At 37.9% G+C, this 22,438-nt stretch overlaps 1 protein-coding gene across 2 annotated transcripts in view; it reads right to left on the reverse strand.

Moving 5' to 3' along the window:
• The window catches only part of LOC131439390 (DNA fragmentation factor subunit alpha-like), an 83,846-nt gene that overhangs the window by 16,048 nt on the left and 45,360 nt on the right, over positions 1 to 22,438 (reverse strand). For both annotated transcript variants that reach the window (XR_009231112.1, XM_058610333.1), the window contains exon 2: positions 5,528 to 5,740. Coding sequence is in view for 1 of the 2 variants with exons in the window: in XM_058610333.1 (XP_058466316.1) it covers positions 5,528 to 5,740 (213 nt within the window). In the remaining variant the exon portion in view is untranslated. The remainder of the gene's footprint in view (positions 1 to 5,527; positions 5,741 to 22,438) is intronic.

The raw sequence follows: 22,438 nt of genomic DNA on the forward strand, positions 1-22,438 counted from the left end.
AAATCCGATAAGAAACTATTTTCATATTGAATTTTCGTTACGTTCAGTGATTATTCAGAACAACTTAAAAAATAAGATTAACTGCCCCGGTTTACCCCTCGTAGCGGTTTTACGCGGGGTACTCTAAAAAATCTCACGATAATGTCGTTTACATTAACAAATTATAATGAATGTTTATGAAGTCAATATTCCATCAACAGTCATCCCCCCGGTGAACGACCACAAGGTTAAAACCGGGGTAAAATAAATAATATTAATATTAATAATAATCCATCTACAGTTGATGGCTACAAAATCATTTATTTTATTTGTACAACACAAATTAGTATAGTTACGTACAATTTTGTCGACAAAAGATCAATGCATACAATGAGTTTTATATTTTTATCTGCGCATACAAATTGAATCAAAAGGTTTGTTTGAAAGTTTTCATCCACTCAGGTAAAGTGAGCGCTGTGCAATGTCCCGCTTTGTCCTAAAGAACATTTTTCACTTCGAATCGCAATACGAGCACCATGAAATATTACGAAACTTGGATTGAGATAACTTACGCGCGATTGAAAATTTCGAACGATTATAACGACACACCAAGCCAAAGGCTCATGTCCTGAACTTAATACTTGTGCAAGAAAACGGACGAAAACGCATGGTAAATTTCAAGAGGGTTTCAAAACGAAATTCCTTATTTTTTCGGTAGAAAAGATATCAGACATACCCCGCTTTACCCCGCGTTCCCCTAGTCTTAATTATTTTTCTACATAAAAACATCATACAATTTTAATTACCATTTGATTTGCTCCAATAATTTTAATCTCAATATCAGATAGAATCTTTCGAAATGTTTCTCTATATATTTTCAAGGTGAACGATGACCTTAGTTACGACAATATTGAACTACACAAAAATATTGCTAGCTGCACATACACCTTTTCATAACATAATGGATGAATTGGTTAGTTCCTCATATTATAGCACTGGACTAATGGCCGTTATGGCACCTATTATTTAAACTTATTTCTATAGTTTTCCTCGTTTTTGCTCCTCTAGAAGGCATTTTAGATTGTCCGATGTCAGCACCACTGTTGAATGAACTTGGAAATAATGCGGAAAAAACAGACTGAAAGTTTTTCTTCCATCCACCTAGCATGACTGCACTTGAGCCGATGAAGCCAGATTGTGAAAATTGGAATTGCGAAGTATTTTTGTTCCTACGAAAGGTGAATGAAAAAGAGCCGGTGAAGGTTAACAGCTGGAGAACCTCTCAACAGCAAACGTTTTTCCGGGTGGGCACTTACATACCTATTCCACCGTACCACAATAGTGAATGTTAGCCACTCTTGGAAGCGCCAGATGACATTCGAAGGATATTTGTGGGTTTATGACGATAGCACAATTTTCATTCGTACATTAAAAATGTAGAGAAATTTAAATAAAACAAAATTTAACCTAGATAAAAAATTAATTATAATTAGTTTTAACTCATAATTGTAACGATTAGAAAAATGAATCGCAGTCATTAACTAAACAAGACCCATAATACGATCGCAGAAGCTGTACCTGAGGGTGTTGGCGAGGTTTGACCTACGTCAAGACTTAAACAGTTTCCTAAACAGCAATATTATACAACAATTGGATAAGATAGAGATTTTCAAATATATTCAGTCGTCGAAGTTAAGTTAAGTTAAGTTAAGTTCCGATCTCATGCCTCTTCTCGTGTCTATGATGACGTTTGTTCAATAGTACCTGTCGACTGGGTGCTATCTCTTTATGCGTTAGTAGCAGAATGAGAGGGTGCGGAATAGCTTAAAAGTTATAGCTATCTTACATTGTAATATATCATAGTACAGGGTCCGCCATGTAACTTTGTTTTTTAAACATGCAATAAAACACAAACGGTTCATCCGATTTCAAACTTTTTTTTTCATATTAAAGTACAATCCTTCCGGTTAATTGTGGAACATAATTTCATTTAAATGGCTGCCTCGATTGGCCATGCAGTACGCCATACGGTCGGTTCAGTTTTTTAATACATTTTCGATTGTATGCAGCTTTATTTCAGCTATGGCTGCACGAATGTTGTCCTTCAAGGCTTGAATTGTCTCTGGCTTGTCCACATAACACTTATCTTTGACAGCCCCCCGAAGATAATAGTCTAACGGCGTCAAATCACAGCTGACGGCCAAACGACATCCGAATTTCGACTGAGCCGGCCAAACGACATCCGAATTTCGACTGATAATTCGATATTCGAAGACTGTGCGCAGAAGATCGATCGTAGCGTTGGCTGTGTGGCACGGAGCGCCGTCTTGTTGGAACCAAATGGTGTCCAAGTCTTCCTCTTCAAGTAACGGGAAGAACCAATCGCTAATCATGACGCGGTAGCGCTCGCCATTGACCATGGCGGCGGCTCCTGCCTCATTTTCGAAGAAAAATGGACCAATGATGCAGTCAGACCAAAATCCGCACCAAACCGTCACTCTCTGAGGATGCATCGGCTTCTCTATGATAACGTGCGGGTTTTCCGTCCCCAGATGCGACAATTTTGCTTATTAACATACCTGCCGAGATGAAAATGTGCCTCATCCGAGAAGATGATTTTTTGCACATATTCCGCAACATTACCATGATTTTCAAAGTAAAACTGCACTATTTTCACGCGTTCCTCAAGCGTATACACAACCATTTTCGTTCAGCGGAAGGATAAAACTAAGTTTCTGTCAAATCAGAAGGTGAAGGCAACTCGATGACTAACTTCGAGGCAACGGTAAGCCTAGTCGCATTCCTTGCTAAATCCTTGAACTGATGGTAGCTTCTCATCCATACATACATATATACATACATACACACATACATACATACATACATACATACATACATACATACATACATACATACATACATACATACATACATACATACATACATACATACATACATACATACATACATACATACATACATACATACATACATACATACATACATACATACATACATACATACATACATACATACATACATACATACATACATACATACATACATACATACATACATACATACATACATACATACATACATACATACATACATACATACATACATACATACATACATACATACATACATACATACATACATACATACATACATACATACATACATACATACATACATATACACATAACAGTTCGGCTGAAAAGTTCGTATCGTTTAATAGAAACACACATTTTTTTGCCAAAATTCGTTTTTATTATTGAACATAATTGCCATCAGAGGCGATACAGCGATTATAGCGATCTTCAAACCTTTCGATACCATTTTTGTAGTACGATTTGTCCTTTGCCTCAAAATAGGCCTCAGTTTCAGCGATTTTAGAATCCGAATCCCAAAATACAGACGCCATAACCTTACCGGCCGATAGTTGAGTCTTTCCACGCTTTGGGTTCGGTACATCGCGTGCAGTCCACTCAGCTGACTGTCGATTGGACTCCGGAGTGAAGTGATGGAGCCATGTTTCGTCCATTGTTATATATCGACGAAAAAAATCGGTTTTATTTCGATATAACAGCTCCAAACACTGCTCAGAATCATCAATTCGTTGTTGTTTTTGATCGATTGTGAGCTCACGCGGCACCCATTTTGCACAAAGCTTTCTCATATCCAAATATTCGTGAATAATATGTCCAACACGTTCCTTTGATATCTTTAGGGTGTCAGCTATCTCGATCAACTTCACTTTACGGTCATTGAAAATCATTTTGTGGATTTTTTTCACGTTTTCATCGGTAACAGCCTCTTTTGGACGTCCACTGCGTTCATCGTCTTCGGTGCTCATATGACCAGTACGAAATTTTGCAAACCACTTACGAATTGTTGCTTCGCCCGGTGCAGAGTCTGGATAACACTCATCAAGCCATTTTTTGGTATCGGCGGCACTTTTTTTCATCAAAAAGTAGTGTTTCATCAACACACGAAATTCCTTTTTTTTTCATTTTTTTCACAATAACAAAAGTAGCTTCACTCAAAATGCAATATCTCACAAACTAATAATCAGACAGCTGTCAAATTTATACACGTATCTTTTGAAGGTTGGTACTAACTGAAAATGGTATGGATTTAATTCTAGTGGCGCCCTCTCATAGAAACGATACGAACTTTTCAGCCGATCTGTTAGTGCCTAAAATATGATAAATCAAAGTAATCCCGATCAGATGCACATAACAAAATCATTACACAAGTATATCAACAGTTGATATTTATAACAATTTCTGTTATTTTAAGATGTTTAACAAATGAAAACAGTTGAAAGTTAAAACTTATGATAACAATATAATAACAAAATCAGTTATGATGTTTTATTTTCGTTTGCAGAACTCATGAAAATCAACTTCAAAAAACTAAAACAAGAAACCAGATCTCTAAATGAATTATTCATTTAATAAAAAAATCATTCAACAATTTTGGATTGAAACGATGCTAAACCAAAACTACCATGGATACGAGCACATACAGGTAAAAAGTATTGTGTAACATTTTCTGTCATTACCTATTCTCGAAGCTTTGGTTAAATATCAATACTGCACAGTAAACGATTTTCACTGAAAATGATTGAACACAGTTTTGAAACTACTATTTCGCGTTTGTCGTTGAACATGAATCTCGTTCTCAAAACTTGAAAGCGGAGGTAAGAGTGATATCTACACATTTCTCTATCATTTTCGTCTATTTTGCATAAATGAAAATTATTTCAATTAGATCTGGTACACGATGCATTTTGAAGCTCAAATTATCATTTCAATCGGCTGCTGAATTAGTCAAAAAAAGTTTTTGGTTGCGAATGGGGTCCTTGATGCGAGTAACTACAACACAAAATAACGAATCGTTACACGGTGACGAATCGTTACACGGTGAGGAAAGAAAATTTAGTAAAATTTTCTTTCTTTTCTACCCCAAAACTTCAGTTACACCTACTTCCGGATTCTGAATGGAGGCTCGATTTGTAGAACGGTAGAAAACGTTAAAAAGTAGATTACAAATTTATTCAACACGAATAATGTTTTTCCGTATTGCGATTGAAACAAAGATGATTTTTCCTTAGCAGCAATTTTTTATGCGGGAGCTCTCCTGAAGGTACATGTTTCAACTGGGTTACCTTAAAACACCCCCGGTTTCTCGTAATAGAATTATTGCGCGATAATAAGAAGTTACTACAGTACGCATTAATTTTATAAAACCTAACCTAAAACCAAACTAACTTTGTGCTGGTAATTTCTCCTTGCACCGTAAGTAAATTTACAATTTTAAATTAAACGAAATGTCGTTCTATCGCTCAAAATGACATGGCAGTCACTAAGACTGTGTGGGAATTTCCCGAGAGTTGTTCACTTTAAAATCAAAACTTCAGTATAAAATAATCACGAATCGTGTGACTATTGGGAACCGCTGGAATTTAGTCAAAACATGTGCTGTAAATGGTTTTTTCAGGAACAGTTTCAAATCAGTATAATGATTTCATTGAACTCACATCGATCCACTGCTCGCCAGGGAAGACTACTATCAGTTCAGCATTTGCTTCCAATGTCTGGAAGTAATCCTCGTCATCCACTTCGGTTCCGTCCGAGTCTAGGTGGATGTTTGGCAGCTCGGCACGGCCAAACTTCTCTGCCGCCTTGGCCCGAACTTCGTCTAGTGTACCGGCGACCACAGCTTTTTTGATAGCTCGGGTGATGTCTTTAATCTGAAGAAAGGAAAAAGTAGAGAATGTTGTTATCATGATGCTAGCAACCTCAAAACAGAAATAAAAAATTTGAATTCGAGCAACGACGGGTAGAAGTTTTGGTGCTTTGGGAGAAGTCTTGGAACGATCTTCTGCTAAAACAAGTTTCCAGGGGTTGTTATGTAGAAGACATTTCAACACAAAATTCAAATTCATTCAAAAGGTTTGATTTATTGGAACACGTTTAAAAAAAAGATTTATTGTTCCATCCCATCATGAAAAAGTGACAAAATAAACAGTTTTATGTGTGTTGTTAAATATTGAAAGATGGCTTTTTGGAAAAATGTCTAAAACGGGAACGGCTCATATACAACCGACACATCCCACCACGCACATCAATCATCAATGTTCCATCAGGATTGATGTGCGAGGGAAGTTTCTGTAGTAGAAATTCGCCCTCGGTGAAAGACCTTAAGGTTACTATCGAAGTGAAATAAATTTATATACAATACACGTTTTCGAACATTTTCAATGTTAGAATTAACTTTTCGGGAAATATTCGCAGTCGTTTTACTCCGGAGATGAAGATATATTCCTTCGAAACATCAGCCTGTAATACAAAAACATTTGACCAAAAAACCATATGTATTTAAATGAATAATTATGAGAGAATGTTTTTTTTTCAACAAGTTACTGTGCAAATACTAATATTAGTTTCATTATAAATGTTATAAAGTGTAACTCTTAGTAAGGGTAAAATCTGTTATCTCTATTCAATAATGGGTGTAATTTCGAGGGATTGCATATCCACAACAGATTTATTGATCGAATCACAAATTGCAGGACAGAAGCCCAAATCTTATTTTCCATTACGACGGAATCCGTTGAAGGTTGACCGAGTGATTCGCAAATCAATAATATGACTATTGGTACAATTACCCTACACAATTTTTCAAATTATACCGACCAGTGTCGTGCTTCATCAGTGAACAGATGTTTCATTTTGTATACCTGGGGTGGAATCATGTAAGGTGATAAGTGACTATCACCTCCAGGTGATAACGAGGTGATCACCAGAATGTTTGGAATCACCGAAGGTGATCACTTTTACTATCACCATCACCGGTGATTGAGCCAACTTCACTCCATTTATCACCTGTCAAGAAACGTCAATTTTTCAGGAGTAAAATATGAATGTGGCGTATACCGTTGATATTAGGAGGAGTAACATATGAAAGTGGCGTATACCCATATAATATTTTAAAATCTAAAGTTTTATTCCTTTAGAATAATTTGAATTCCCTTTGGGGGCAGATTTCACATGCTTATCCTGCTATAGCCTTTGACATACATTCATCGCTCATGGCCGTAAACAAGAATGAGAGTGACAATTTTATAGATCACGTAACCGACGATTCGAGTGTTTTTAAATGAGCCAAATTTTTTCTTAGATGCCCTAATTAAGTTTTGAAGTCTTAGACACGTTTGAAAGCTACTATTAGGCTATTCAGAATCCTCGCAATGATAATGGCAAACACTTTTTGTTTCGAAGATACAATCGTATGAACGCTTCAATGATACTATTTCGATGGCAAAAGGAAGGTATTATCATACCAACAGGTGGACGAGGAAGATGTTTTTTTTCTGTTTAGTTTATTGAATTTCAAGCCATCTAATTTTCAGACTGCATGCAAATTTTTTTTATACAAAATAGACGCCTTTTGTTGCAGCTTTTTATTCGAATTATGTAGGTATCAAACGACTTAGATGGGTACTTGTCTGAAGCATATGTAATAATAACTAGACTTCTTATAGCGCATACGCAACACTTGTACACCATACAAATAAGTAAAAATGACCTACGTTTTTTGCATCGACCATTCCTCTAACTGAATTTGGATGAAATAGCGTATATCCACAACAAGAGCGAAAACTAAACTTCAATTCGCATTTCCCTGGTCGTACGAATCGGATAGGAAACTTAAATTTGCGCTTGAATCCAGTTTGATGTTAAAATTGTGTGTCGTTAGATCAAAAGAAGGTAGCAAAACGATGCGATTTAAGGTTTACGCGGTTGATGCAAATGGTGCAAAATAGTCCGATAACGGCCCGAAAACAGCGCTCACCTACATTACCCAGTCCGTAATATAGACAATGTGGGATGGTTTGCACGGTTTTCGTAATTAACGCGATATTTTTTGCATTGATTAAGGAATTAACACAATGTTTACACCATTTGCTTTTGCAGGATGCGTACTTCCGTAGAGATCAGAGTAAGTGTGAGACGATAGTACATACTTCGTAAATTTCAACATTAAATGAAAATATTTGTGCATGCCGCGTGCTGAAATGCTGCTACGTATAAATTTTATGCGAACCGCAAATTTGCACGTATCTGCACAGGGGCAATAGCTGTCGGGTAAGTGGAAGACGTATCGCTCCGGTATGATGGCGGTTTTGGAACATAGATTTGCCGGAATTGGGCTGACGGTTTGACGCACACGAGTGTGTATATGACTTGTTTTTTCAGCATTAGTTAGGCGAAAATTGAGCGCCCGAATTATACACACCTTGTTCACAGGCGAAATTTCCGAGCCAAATGTTTAAATACGATTGCGTGCATGATGGCAGTGGATTATGTAGCTTTTAAAATCTATCCGCACTATGCAGGGACGGCCAATCCGGGACTATCTGGGACGTGCATGCACCGATATTCCTCGCCGAGTTTTTCCCGGTGCCGACGGTGCGAATAAAGGACTATTCACACATTTCAGTTCCGTGACGGTTCAGTGAAAGTGCCTTCAGTGCGCCGTCAGTGTTCTTTTTTATCGGAGCCCTTCCGTTCCGTTTCCGTACTGTTTCCGTTCCGGCACAGCCAATGTAATAACATACCGACTTCAGTGAAAATAAAAAATATCGGTGACGACGAATTTGAGTTTGCCGGACGGACACTACACTGACGGCGAGCTGCACTGAAACGGCACGGTGCCGGATAGGTGTAAATGCGCGTATAGAAAACGAATGAAATAATATCAGTATCCGTGCACGGTGTCGTGCCGGCACTGAACCGGACCGGATATGTGTGAATAGTCCTTAACTCGGTGAGGAATATCGGTGGCAACCAAATGGATTTTATGCCGGATCCGGTTCTCCAATACATGCACTCGCCGGCAGCTCAGTCATCGCCGATGAGGAAAAAAACGTCTCGGATAGTCCCGGATCGGCCGTCCCGGCATAGTGCGAATAGACTTTAATGCTGCTAAAATAAACATTGCTGGCGAATCATGACTGTCCAAATATTTTTGTCAGTTGGAAGCGGCATCTCTGTGCTTGGAATATATAATGTTGCAAATCAAACTATGTAAAAGTGTGTATGTGCAGTATCACCACATTTTGCCCAATGGTCCGCATTTTTCCCAATGATCTTGTCAGTAAATAAGGCAAAAGTAGATCCGGCCCAATTTATCTAGATATCGCAAAGTAAATAAACAAATATTAAAATGACAACAAAACCAGGCCAGAAGGCGGAAAACGTTGTTCCCATCAATCTTCCATTTTTCGCATCATGATAGAAGCTTTTTCGGATGACATCGCTAAAACACTTCAAGAGACACAGTTTTCCTTTCACTTATTCAATTACACGATAATGACAAGACACTATCACGCTAGTCAGATGTGACGGTGAATTGACTTATGTTCTTGAGATTTGACCGCATGACAGAGAATCCATTATAGGAGCAGCTTAAATGTCATAGTGAAATATCATAAATAATATCAATATCGCGCTTTGAATCCTCCTACATGAAGTATCGCAAATCCATCTTTCTCAGTATGCAACACCTTAACATCCGCTGCTACGGTGCAAAATTTGATTTTCAATTTATACTAAATATAATCGCAACTCAGAGTGGACTCCACAATTGCATTGCTAACAAACCGACACTTCGAATCAGCGGAATACAAACCTCAGCACCTCGTATATGTGCCATCAAGCTACGGAAATAGAAACAGTGTTTTACTTAACTCAGGGTGAAATCGGAAATATAAAATGGATTACGAATGGAGGATGAATAAATTTCTAATAAAATCATATTTATAAACAAACAAAATGTTTTTATCGGTAAGCTACAGTTGGCCACATATTTCTGCTGTATTATTTGATTATAAAGCTGGTATGGGGCGAATGTACAACTGTGCTAAAAGAGTGATATTTATAGACACACGCAAACTATTTCCTCAATACCAGGGCTGTCCTTACAGAACTTGGTTGTATGGATACGCCCAGTACTTTGCTTGTGCTTTTTGAAAACTTGAACTACTTGAAGCTATTGTGCTTTTTGAAAACTTGAACTACTAATTTTAATTAGAGGCACGATAAATGGAAAAACTTTTCCATTACAAATTTTATAAGTTTGTGGTTTCTCTGAGCATTTTCTAGTTCTGTATATAGGCTTACAAATTATTTTCGATCGATTGTACACATGGCTAAGCTATGGTCTTCAATGTTCCCTATCCCGGAATTTCGTATCGTACAGCAAGGCAAGACTTTGAAAGTTGCTGCTTGGCGAAAAGAGATAATTTTTCTCGAGTGGCTTGGAGGTCATATGGCGTTGTGCTGATGATATTGCATAAAGGTGTCAAATATCGTTACCTAAAGATGAAAATGAAATATAGGTTCACGGTACCCACATTCATCTCAGCTCCAGTTGTCATCTCATATACGGAAACCATTAGTTTTAGTGATATTTGCATTCCCTGTTCGATAGATGAACTTTAAGAGTAAGAAGAAATTAGGTGCATTCGCTTCGAGTTTTCGTATCGTTATAATATCAGTATTGAACCATTTTCGATCAATTTTTTTCTGCTGTGTTGCTTCTTAGAGCCGAAGCAAAGATATTGTTCACGAATTTATCACAATTCATTGATTGGAAGTTGAGTAATCGACAAAATAGCATGGCGACTGTACTAATGAGATGACTACACGAGCCCTACGCGAAATAAAATAAATCTGCTTTTGTCTGCCTAGCTACGACGTTGTGGTGCTGAGCTTTGTCGTTTAGAACTAATACTTAGTAGTCTCCAAATACATTTTTTTGCGAATTTGATTTTTCCGTGTGTATAAGGCTAATTAAGATGGAACCATCCGCGATAGAAATACAACTACAATACGGGAGGTTTTTCGGAATCAAATTTGGATTTGGTATAACTAATTGATTGTTGTTTTTTCATAAACTGCCATATGAGGAATTCCAGAAATTAACGGCAGAAGGCATTGTAAAATCACATGGAAAACTCTCTGATCATAAAATTGCGATATCGCTGTTGTTGATTTTTGCGATAAATGATTCAACTAATTTCTTTTTGATTCAACCAATATAGTTTTTGATTTGCCTTTATTCAAGTAGTTGAAAAATGTGTTGTTTTGAATGCTGTCAAATGCCGGAGACAGCTGAAAGCAAAACAATAATTGCAATGGAAAATCGACATTTTTTTTAGTTGAAATCTGTTCGCGTCGCTTCAAAATGGCAATGAAAACAACAACGATGATTAAAGCGTTTGAGAAAATTATGTTCATTCGATTTGAAAAAAATTATGATTCCATAACAAGTGTTTATCGAACAGCGGTGTGGTGATAAAATCAACCTTGTTTAAGATGGAAAATATTTGGTGACAAATTAGAAAACGTTTACTGATTTGGTGTTACAAAAATCAAACAATTCACACACTTTTTTACAGAGATATTGAAATTAAAAAGATGGCTAATATTGAAATGTCCCCAATAAAATGTATATTCGGGTCGTGCGTAGAGTACCGTGACGCCAGGTCGAAGCTACTGGAATCCCTTAGGGCTCGAGGTAGACCGCCTGAGGTTCCGGTTCGGGATGTGTTGGCGAGTCGGGATAGTTTATATATGTTTCTCATATACCAGTACCTTAAACACATTGATATACAAGTGTAATGTGTTATTCCTCGCTCAGAAAGTATAAACTCCACCTACAGGTTCGACACTAACATCCGCCCGATTCTCACGATCCCCGTCCCTGTCCACCATTTTCATTGGAACTAACAAGATCTTTTTTTTGTCACTAACTTTTTCGTTCCCCCTTCCCTGTCTCTTCACTATCTCCATGGCAACTAATTAGATCTCTGTCGTTTTAAGACATTTTGTTCTCACATCCCTTTTTTACCACGTTTTCCACAATATTTACTTCTCTTCCATTCTCTTCGGCAATATCATCATCACCGCCCACGGAAGACCGCTCCAGTCGATGACCACCATGCGGGCCACCCGCCAGGCCTTCGTAGCCTGGGGGTGTTTCCCGCGGACCCACACGGACCGAAGGATGCGGCCAACATAGAAAATTACCAACGCCATCTGGAATCATCTCATCCTAAATTCAATTCACCGGCCACTACCGATCGCCAGCTGAAAGCTGGATTCTCGAGAATCCGCGACCTCGATACTACATTACATAATGATACTATTCTAGTTTTAAGTTAGTCGTAATTAATATTAGTAAATACCCTTGGCATCTTAGAGCTTAAGCAGTGTGCCTTAAAAATTATATTATAATATTGAAAAAAAAATGTATATTCGTTCGTCTATACCAAACCGTTTTTGTTAAATCTATGTTAATGAATGATCAACTCGTAATCTTTCAGGTATGCGGAAAAATTTTATGATTCAAGCGACTGGTTCAATGTTAAAAGAAAAATGTCCATCTTCTTTCATGATTTATAAAAAAAACAGTTGCTTCGCTCCAAAAAATGAAAACAAAGGTTCTAATACGTAGAAGCTCTACGCGCAGAATTAGACATGAGCGCACATTAACATATAGTTGATAACATGTCCCGGGTTGGCGGTTCAATGCATAGGACGCTGGTCTTACAAGCCAGTTGCCGTTTGTTCGAGCCCCGATCTGGAAGGATTTTTAGTGTCAGTAGGATCCATAGTACTAGCCATGCAATGATTCTGTACACTAAGAATCGGCTGCGAAGTCTGTTGAAACAGAAAGGCCAAATTCCACAAAAGGAATGTAATGCCAAGACTTTGCTTTTTGATAACAGTTAAGAATGCATTTATTGATAGCCTGGGCTGGAAAAGTAAGATTAAAAAATCGTCCTATCGAGATCATTGCTAAAGAAGATCACTTGTAATTTTTTCCAATAAGGATCACTACTGATCTGATCTTTTTAAAATCAGTTGATCATTAATCTTCAAATCACATCGATCAAAATCGGTACTCATTTTTCATCACACAAAATCGGTAGTCATTTTGAGCTAAAATGATTATTGATTTATTAAAGATCATAGGATGATTCGATCAGCTTTGATCTTTGTGAAAGAGAATCACATATGAATCAATCAGATTTTCAAAATCATGGGAAATTGTGAATTTTGTATCTTTGGAGAATGCTCCTCTAACACTATTTATCACCAGAGTTGGGAAAAATACCGGTTTCGTTACGGCACGGCTTATGTAGTTTCCACATATGTTCTCGTTTGATGCACTCCGTGTTCGAATTCACAACCGATTGTTTGATTCACTATAAGAAGAATGCTAGATAAAGAGAAATGAATGCTAGATGAAGGTTTCATGAAAATAATAATTTTTAATCGTAATCACATTGTTAATTCGGCAGCATTCACTTCGCAATAACAATACCCAATGCGAAATTAGTAAAAAAAAATAAAAAAATTCACACCACGTATATTCATTAGAGCGACAAAAGATAATGTTCATGCACTGACAATAAAACGCTTTTTGACATGAATTTAATTTATAGAAGTATCAGGAGCGAAGGGTTTCATAACCACAAAGCACGCGCAGCGTTTGAATGGCGCGTTTGAATTGCCGTAGCAAAACCTGCACTCCTGTTTCTTCTGCGTATGATATTCAAATAATAAAATAAATTCATAACATGCTTTGTGATTGTTATTTTAAATATTATTAATCACAGCATATATGTTATTAGCTGGATTCAAATTCTTTCAGCCATCCTTCTAGTACAGAGGCTATGATTTTTCTCAATCGTACCGGCACTGCGATTCTGTTTGTTTTTCAATACGGTTGAAAACTCGTGTTTTCAAAACCAAGCTTCGGTATCGGTTATAGTTTTCATTACCGCGTGTACGAAATCGCTTTCCTTAACATTATCAACACATGTAACACATGGATCAATAAGTCCCGAGACTAACAATGGAAACAACATTTTTTTTGCAAATTTTTTTTTTATTCATCAACATAATCACCTTTTAGGGTGATACAATGGTTCCAACGTTTTTCCAATATTTCAATACCATGTTTATAAAAAAAAATATCTTTTGCTTCAAAATAAGCTTAAGTTTCAGCGATGACCTCCTCATTTGAGCCAAATCTTTTTCCCTGGAGCATTTTTTTAAGATCAACAAAGAGCCAGTAGTCACTGGGGCCTAAATCTGGTGAGTATGGAGCGTGGGGAAGCAGATCAAAGCCCAATTCGTTCAATTTCGCCATTGTTTTCATTGTTTTGTTCATTGCTGTTTTTGTTCCATCGAAAGCAACCGCGGCACCCACTTGGAAAACAACCTTTTTCATGCTCAATTTTTCATGAAGGATATTAAATACACTTCCATATGATATCTATGTCATCTCAGCAATCTCACGGAGCTTCACTTTACGATCTTTCATTATAATTTTTGTCACTTCACTCACATTTTCCGGTGTAACGGCTTCCACAGGTCTACCCGAGCGTTCCGCGTCATTTGTGTCGGTACGACCACGTTTAAACTCGGCGAACCACCGACAAATCGTTGCTTTTGATGGACAAGAGTCCGGATAACATTTTTCAATCCATTGTTTCGCTTGCACGGTGTTTTTACCCATTTAAAAACAATGTTTTATCAAAACACGAAACTCGTTTTTTTCCATTTTTTAAATAAACTACAAAACGACTTTACTCCAACCTCGATAACTCAGCTGTTTCTGGTCGGATCGACTTAAAATTTTGACCCGTTTCAAGCAAAGGTTAGTACTCTAGAAAGACGTGGTTATTGGTTTACTACGAGCGCCATCTATGCTTTAGTCTCGGGTTGATCCATGTGTTACGTACCGATGTAATTTATAATCCTGCTTACTATTATTAGATGCCCCAAAATTAGAAAATTCCTATTCCCAACGGTTGATGCACCCAAGCTCATAAAAATGTACTAAAATTATCAGTGCATAACTTTGGTTCAACCGTTAAAAGGCATCATCTTTCAATACTCATATTTGGCATTTTTTTTTATTTCGCTAATTTACTCGCCCCTCCGTACACGTTTGCTGCTTAAAAACGTTTTTCTACATCAATCATTTCCGATCGAATAAGTAATGTTTTTTTTAATTTAGATCTTTACTGATCTCGTTCTTTCATATTGCCGTCACACACGCGCACTTCGCGAATTCACTATTGTGGCGGAAAACTATCGCACTTCTCACGAACAAAATTATTCGCAAATTTTACTACACCTATTTAAACCTACAAAATCGTTCACACAACAAGAAATAAACACAAATTACTGGAAAATGTGAACAAACATAGGGAACAGTGGTGAGTATGACATTGCGTAACATACTTATACGACCATATAGCCGAAAGCAACAGCTGGACAGAGACCGATTTTTTACGGATGTGAATGTCATATTACTAATATCGGTGTCTTTGGTCACCAATTTGACAATCACTGGGTAGTGAATCATACCGAAATTAGCTCATATTATTGCAGAAAATTCCTTTTAGTGACCTACGGTCCAACACGAGACAAATATAGCCAAAATTTGACAGCGTGTTTTACAAAAACTGGACGGACGTTTTCCCCCAATTGATCCGATCCGGATTCCCAGGCCTTGTTTTCAAAATCAGGTCCACTAAATTTTTGGCAGGACGATGAAACTCAATGAATGAACAATTTGGGTTGAACGGTTAAGGTGTCAATGGAGCACGTTTGAATAACGATTTAATTTCGCTTGGTAATCCGTTTACTGCTTCCATGAATGACTGTTCATCCGCCTCTCTCATGAGTGAAGATGCGAATTTTCTAACAAATTGGCGCAATCCAAAACATTTTTTTTGCGATGCCGTGAAACATGCATCTACAGTAGCTACGATACATAACTGAATCATGGTTCGTAATAACCTGAATGCATTTTGCACAATTTCATTCCATATTCATCGTTTTTGCAGGAAAACGCATTCAATTAGGCTTTACCCAAAGCTTTCATCGCATATATACATATACAATTGAAGTGCCGGCACGGCGCCGCGCGTTTCAACCGTTTCGTATCGGTACTAGGTCACAAAAGTGTGAATACACGCAAATGAATATTCGTTACTGAGCATGAATCAATTTCAAAAGGTTACTATGAGTTGAAATCTAATTAGGACGGTACGACAACTTTTGAATTAATAGTTGAAATCTAAGTTCTGTCCTACTATATTACGTGTGTGTTTAAGGGGCGGGTAGGGTCTAACATATTTGAAAAATCTTTTTTTTTTCTGTGTATTTTCTTATAGTAAAACATTTCAAGATAATTCTGTAAAATTCAAGCCAATCGAAACCAAACTCAGTAAGTTATTTATCTTTGCTTATCTCATACTACGAAGAAGTAAGAGTTCGGCTCACAGGCCAATAATCTCTGCTTCGATTGACTAAATGCAAAAGAAAAAACCTGTTTTAAACCACCTAGGGGTGTAATGATGCCTTTCTCATATATAATATTGCGGTATTCTATTCAGAATTTCTCTCTTCGATTTTTGAAAGAAACCAAGAGATTGTTTGTGCATTAACTAGAATGAAACAGTGCTTTGCTCGCGTAGGTCATCCTTAAGAAAACGAAGTGGGTTCACTATTGTATGCACTTCCGGCACCGGAACCCGAGAACCGGTATAATCGAAATCGGTTCGTACGGCCACCAACTAACATGACTCTAGTTTTTATTTAAATTTTGCAGATTTTATACAATTTTGCCATGGCTCTAAACGATGATTTAAATTTTTGTTATATCCGATAATATGCAGTAATTTTTGGTATGACCATAAGACCTTTCATTTGACCCCAGGCCCATACACAGGATTTCGTTTCGGGAGGGGCCCAAGGTCAAAAAATTATGTTACTGAAAACTGCTTATGTACCTAATTCTTGGTGTGCTCTTACGGGTTTTTTTTAACAGACACTTTAAACTTTTCCACTGGATCTGTTATTGTATTACATTTCTTTATGTTTACTGTCTTGTTATTTCTGCAACACATGCCTTGGACCTTCTAAATAATTATATATCTGTTTATGATTTCGGGAGGGGCCTGGGCCCCTCGGGCCCCCCCTCTGGGTACGTGACTGTTTGACGGAATAACGGTTTTGAGTCCAGTTTACAGACCGTGAGACTTTTCAGATGAATTTAAGTTTGTGGAAATCGGTCAAACCATCGCTGAGTAAAGTGAGTGAGATCCGTTTTGGAATATATGACAACTATTTCCGGTGCTTCCGGAACCGGAGACCGGGAACTAGGATAGCCGGAATCAGTTTGTTTAGTTGCCTACTGATAATGGCTATCGATTTGTGTAGTTTTGAGACCAGTTTAGAAATTCTTTTACGTTTTTGTTTCGCCGGTTTAAGCGACGGTGTACAATAGTTAATTCACTTTACCCTATAACTCCGGAACCAAAAGTCGGATCCGGATGAAATTCAGGAATTCCGTATGGTGAGACCTATTGTTCCGGGATTCCACGCACTTCGCACTGCATGGATGTGTCGAAAAATAAAGTTGAGTCAGGGACATTTAGGAGGCTGTCACGGATAGGAATATATCTTGAAGGACTGATTTCCTGTGACATATGGTTAAAATATACTGTCATGAATCTTGTTTGAGATTGAATCTCAACTAGCCGTTCGAAGTTATTAATAACCAGGGGATTCAGTACCTCACATCTTATTAGTAGTCGTGATGAAAGCTCTCAATAGCGATCTTTCAATGGATTAAATCCCGCCAGAACTTCAAGACTCATTGTATGTGTCGAATACATGTAGCCTAAAGCAATTCGGAAACAACGATACTGAATTCGCTCAAGTTTGATAATATGAGAGTTTGCAGCGGAACGAAAGCAAACGCATCCATATTCCATCACTAAAAGTATCGTTGTCTGATACAATTTTATTAGATCATCCGGATGAGCACCCCACCAAGAACCTGTTATTGTTCGAAGAAAGTTTACTCTTTGTTGTCATTTCGTTATCAGATACCAAATGTGTCCTCCCCACGTGCATTTGGAATCAAACCACATCCCGAGGTATTTGAAAGTCAATCTTCCCATTCGATCATTCTTCCCATCATATGAAGCTGATGCCGCGCGGGATCATGCTTTTTTGGAATGACGACCAGCTCTGTTTTCTCCGCAGAGAATTCGATACCCAGATGAACAGCCCAAACGGACAAGTTATCTAAGTTATCAGCTGACAGTTGTCAATGTCGTTCACGTACAAATTATAGAGGAGCAGACTGAGGCATGGGCCTTGCGGGAGACCCATGTAACTAATTCTGAATGTTACCAAATCGCCATGTGAAAAATACATGCGCTTCTCTGACAAAAGATTGTGCAAATGATTACTTATAACCGCTGGAAGTCCATGTTGATGGAGCTTGTCTGAAACTGCATCCAATGCTCTTTTATGTCTAACAATACAGATGACATTTGTTGTTTTTGTGCGAAGGCAATTTGGATGTCAGACGAAAGCAATGCAAGGCAATCATTTGTCCCTATGAAAACCAAACTGTGTATCTGACAACAAGACGTTCGTCTCGACCCAAGTGTCGAGACGTCGAAGAATAATTTTTTCGAACATTTTCCAGATGCAGGACAATATTGCGAAGGGTCTATATGAGTTGTAATATGGCGATAACTTTCACTTGCCTCCAAAAATGATACAAACTCTGAGAGAATTGGCCATTGAGCTGATAACTGCTTCAAAAAAGTTCTAGCTATTGGCAGGAATGACATTATAAGAGTCTTTAGGGGTTCCGAAATATTGAATGCTGAGAAAATCCAGTCTACAATTTCCGAAAACTTCAGTAATCCTGTTGGTGGCTGTGAAACAGAACCCACTGGATTATTATCTTTTTTGTGCTAGTTCCTGGATTGGTTTGTGAATTTGACAAACCAGGAGGCACAATCGTTGTTTTTGAATGTGTCTTTTTTGGTTTTTCACGGGGATCTTTTTTAGAAGGTGAAATTTTAGGTGTCTTTTTTGGTAATTTGGAGGACGATTTCTTTCTCTTAACTGATCAGAGTCAGAGTCAGATTCCTCTGGCTCCTTAAGATTTGAAAACCCGTTTGATTTGATCGTTTAAGAATTTCTTTATATGTGCGCTTAGACCGTGCTTTTAAAGATTCAATCATTACAGAACGATTTTCAATCCTTTGCAAATGGCAAGTAATCGACCCGTATTTAGTTTATGTTCTTCAGTTTTGTATAAACAATTAACATTTACAGTCTGTTACAGAAGAGCCTGGTCACAATTGTGTGAAAATGAAAAGACTCACCACGAAAATATTTTTGAATATTGTGACCACGCTCTTATGTAACAGACTGTACCAATACTTCTGTTTACATTCAATGACCTATTTCACACCAATTGTATCAAAATCTTCAGTCTTCAGAACCAGCCATAGTATGATATCGCATACATCTGAATTTTTTCCCCATAGACGCATACATTATTTATATCCAAACAGTTATTCATAAGACGTATTTTTTGTGTGTCGAATTCTTTAAGGATAACATTTAAAACACTAGCCTATGAAGATATCGCAAGGAATGTTTTAGACGGTTTTTATGAAAACAAGTTGACGTAACGACCGGATTAAATTAACGTCCTTGACTTAGTTGATGGAGTTCAATTAATTTTCGCATTTTGAATGAGTTATGACAAACAAACCAATTCTCACCCTCTCATTCTGCTACTAACGCAGAAGGCGATAGCATCCAGTCGACACCGTTCTTTTGACCAAATGTCATCATGGACACACGATGAAGCATGAAATAGGGCCTTGTGAGCACTTAGTTGGCGACCAGCTCAGTCCTACTCCTAATATTATATTTTAGGATTCGAAGGGTCGTAGCGTTTGTCCTGTACAATTACGAATTGACTGCGAAGCCTGTTGAGGTCTTGATCCACATTGGAATATAGCACCCTTATTATATCTTTTACGAAGAAAATATGAACTACTATACCGATGCAGAAAGGCTGTGTTTGCAGACTTTAAATTAGTGTTTATTTCGTACTGCTTTTTGCTTTCGTTCATTACTGCATTGACCGAAAGTAAATAGCGTTGAAAATTAATTCAGTCCGGTTAAACTAAATTGAATAAAACTCAAATTTCGTTCACATTTACAGATACTCATCTGACTTCCCCAGAGTGTGTGCTATATTTCACTAGACATATTTACGATTGAAACACTTTTGGAATGTCCCGGACTGCTGCACATATACTGCAACGAATATCAAGTTTCAATCGCCTATGAGTTGAAAAAGCTTTAAGTTTTCATCCGAGCTAGTATCTAAACTGAAATATTTTTATTATTCCGCTCCATCCCATCATGTCGGTACTTGCGGAACCCTCTACTCATAAATGACCGGACTCTACCTTGATATCACCATTACACCCCATATTCTGACGTTTTTTATCGCCTGTAAAAGTTTCCGATGGGATTTAGCTTCCCTTGAGGATTGTAATCGTGGTCGGTAGACTCACCAAATTAGACCGCACAGAAGTTGTAGTATGACCCACAGATTAAGAAAAACAATGTAAATATGTTGCAACCTACGCCCAAACGGTGTTATTTGTTTGTAACACATAATATGTAACTAAATTACTAAAAAAATATCGTCAGCTTAACGAACGCCGAATATTCCCGGAAACAGCCACACAAAGTCATTTCAATAATATTTGCCTTATGCATGGTTTGAAATTTGGAAACTTGCCATGGTAGAGAGTAGGCACAGTAGTCATGAATTGTCCAAGGATCAGACACAGCACAGAAAGTTTAAATTACAATAAATGGCGTTCTGTCGGGCATATCCAACGACAACGTGTCATTTTCAGAATGTACATTTATTTGAAAGTGTAGAAAGTTTATCCCCTTGGTGATGATGTTTTTGATGCATGTGCGGCTCATGGCTTCAAGGTGGATAGAATTTGAAACGTGATACTATTTATTTGCTTTACAGCACAGGATGATGAAAAATTGATCGATTGATTTTTTTCTGTGGAGCTCTGCCATCGAAATATGTCATTTACCAACATCTCCAAACTGTTGAAAAGAATTCCAACGTACTTAGAATGTATCATATATCACAAAAACTTAATGACGTTATACTGAGTAATAATGTATATCAATCTATTGATGCTGGTGCGCGTTAAATCGTATTTAGAGTTGGCAGCACACTCTCAGATATTAAAGAATCTTTCTGAACATGTAGGCTTTGTTACTTTGCATACTTTATTTTTCCAGAATTGATCTAGATTACCTTTTGAAAAGTGCCAAAATTTTTTTATCGGTTCGATACTTTTTGCAAATATCGGATAGCTATCTTGTTACCTTCTTGGGACGCGGCTGCTCTTAGCCCCCGAGGATGAAATTAACCTGTTCTGGAGGAGAACGAGTTCTAAGCCCCAACGTCTGGTATACACGTTCCGGGGTGGGCACACATGGCCTCTTTTTTTGGTCCTCGAGTCCCAGGGTCGTATTTGAGTTGTTTGGGGGAGCTTTCGGATCTGGGTTCAGGCAAAGATGATAATGTGCAGTTAACAATAATATAATTACCCACGTGATTTGCCTAACTCTAGACTGCTCCTATCGTATAGTTAAACGGTGTGGTTAGGGCGGTACCGGTAGCGATATTCCTTGCGCACATGGATTGTGATGGCTCGATAGATGATCGACGAATTCTGATGGCTCCGGGCGATGACGAACCCTTGAGGCTAGATAGTCCTCTGCCACACACTGGCAGATGTCAGATTCAACACGGGTGGGTGTACGATGGTCGTCCTTGAGAATTAGCGGGCGGAGTGAAGTTTGCTGCTTGACGGACGGACCCGCGACGACAGCCTGCCGGGCTCTTTTACGGTTAGCCGTGCTGGAGAAAACCAGACAGGGCGAGAACAGGCGCTTTTCCGATCCTTAACGGTTAACTGGTGTCGGATAGAGACCCAGTGATCGGGGCTTTCTTAGCCGGTTCGACCGTCCGAAATCACACAATTTACTCAAGAACTTTATATGCTACTATCGAACTGTACTCGTAGCCACCTTTTCACTTCCACGGTCAGAACCCAAGAGAGCTGTAATTCGAGATCTCTCCTATCACCAACCATTCATTCCACTTTTCGACTGTCCCAGTTCTTGTACCATTTCCGCCTTAGTATTTGCACCGCGACAACTCAGTTCCCTAAGCCCTACTCCTACCAATCAGGAGAACTGACCCAACAGGGTTGTATTTGTATATACATATTTATTTGTTTATAGCAACGATGTACTTAAAAATTTACTCCTATCCATCTATCGTTATCTATCATTATTTTACCCAAAACCAGATATTTTGCAATTTTATTGGTAACAACGGTTACAATCCGCCCATGGTCGGTGAAAAAAAAGGGTTCTTGTACATAAGAGACCTTTTTTTAACATTAAATATCTTTACAATA

The sequence above is a fragment of the Malaya genurostris genome, chromosome 3, assembly GCF_030247185.1.
Source record: "Malaya genurostris strain Urasoe2022 chromosome 3, Malgen_1.1, whole genome shotgun sequence".
In the NCBI taxonomy this organism is placed as follows: Eukaryota; Metazoa; Arthropoda; class Insecta; order Diptera; family Culicidae; genus Malaya; species Malaya genurostris.